The sequence below is a fragment of the Monoraphidium neglectum genome (genome assembly GCF_000611645.1).
Source record: "Monoraphidium neglectum strain SAG 48.87 unplaced genomic scaffold scaffold06488, whole genome shotgun sequence".
Lineage (NCBI taxonomy): Eukaryota > Viridiplantae > Chlorophyta > Chlorophyceae > Sphaeropleales > Selenastraceae > Monoraphidium > Monoraphidium neglectum.
The window spans coordinates 1436-2490 of record NW_014007154.1 but is presented as its reverse complement, the minus strand read 5'-3'; the positions used below and the strand labels follow the sequence as shown (position 1 = coordinate 2490).

The window sequence follows — 1055 nt, the reverse complement described above, 5'->3', positions numbered from 1 at the left end:
CACGGTGGGAGGGCACGCGTCGCAGTCGCCCGGTCCAAGCACTGCGCCAGCCGTGTCAGCGTGGTGAGCGAGCAGCGCGCCAACTGGACTGCAACTCTTCAGGGCCCTTAGTGAAACAGCAGAGCCTGTGATGATCCACCCCAGTATGCGCGCCAAGCCTTTCAATTGCCTGACAGATTGTAACGCGGGTGACTCGGCAGGTGGGAGGATAAGCAAATTCAACCGCGACTGTTAATCTTAAGTTATGTACCATTGCGATGGAGAATGACACAACTCAGCCCTTGGACGGAGCAACTGGCTTTTGATGAGATCTGAAAACTTGAGTCATACCCAGCCAATAAATCAGCCCCCGAAGCGACCTATATGAACATCACCGCACACTGCTTGACGGCTGCAGCATAGCATCTTGCCGCACTGACGATTTCGAAAGCACCAGCCGCGAGGCGCGGCGCGGCGCGACGGCTGCAGCATTCGCGCCTGCGGGCGCGCTGACGAATTGCTTCCGCGGCCTCCCTGTGAATGCTGTTGTGGCGGCGCACGCTCGCCGCCACCCGAAGGACCATGGCGTCTGCGGCGACGGGCGGCGAGGCGCCCACGGCAGTCGCAGCCGCGGGTCCGGTACCGCCTGCAGCTGCAACCGTGGCGCTCGACCGGGATGCGTTTCGGCGAGTGGTGACTGTGCCGGCCTTGCGGATACCTAAGCAGCGGTGCAACGAGCTGATGCGCACGTTCAAGGGGTGGGTGTGGCGACGCCTGTTGACCGCGCAGCGCTTGCAGCGTGAGTAAGCAGCAACACTCTGCACTTGATTTCGCGCACCGCGCTCCGCTGTGTCGACCGGCGCAGTGAGCGCGCCGCGCACGCGTGTGCGGGCGCCGTCTGTGCGAAAAATCTGCCTGCACGCACTCAAGTGCCTGCACAACCCGCTCACCCCCCCCCCCCTCGGCCCCCTCAACCGCCACCAACAATCATGTAATCGCAAGAGCAGCTTCACCCTGGATAAACCAAAGACGCGCTGCATCGTGCCCGACGCTGAAGGCGCGGAGACGCGCCTGCT

At 62.8% G+C, this 1055-nt stretch overlaps 1 protein-coding gene across 1 annotated transcript; it reads left to right on the top strand.

The window, feature by feature from the left end:
- Positions 1-561: 561 nt before the first annotated feature.
- MNEG_16542 (hypothetical protein) lies at positions 562-741 on the top strand (the record flags this gene model as incomplete). The annotated part of the gene is made up of 1 exon (XM_014034988.1): positions 562-741. A coding segment is annotated over one exon (180 nt), but the record flags the coding sequence as incomplete, so codon positions are not given.
- Positions 742-1055: the final 314 nt, after the last annotated feature.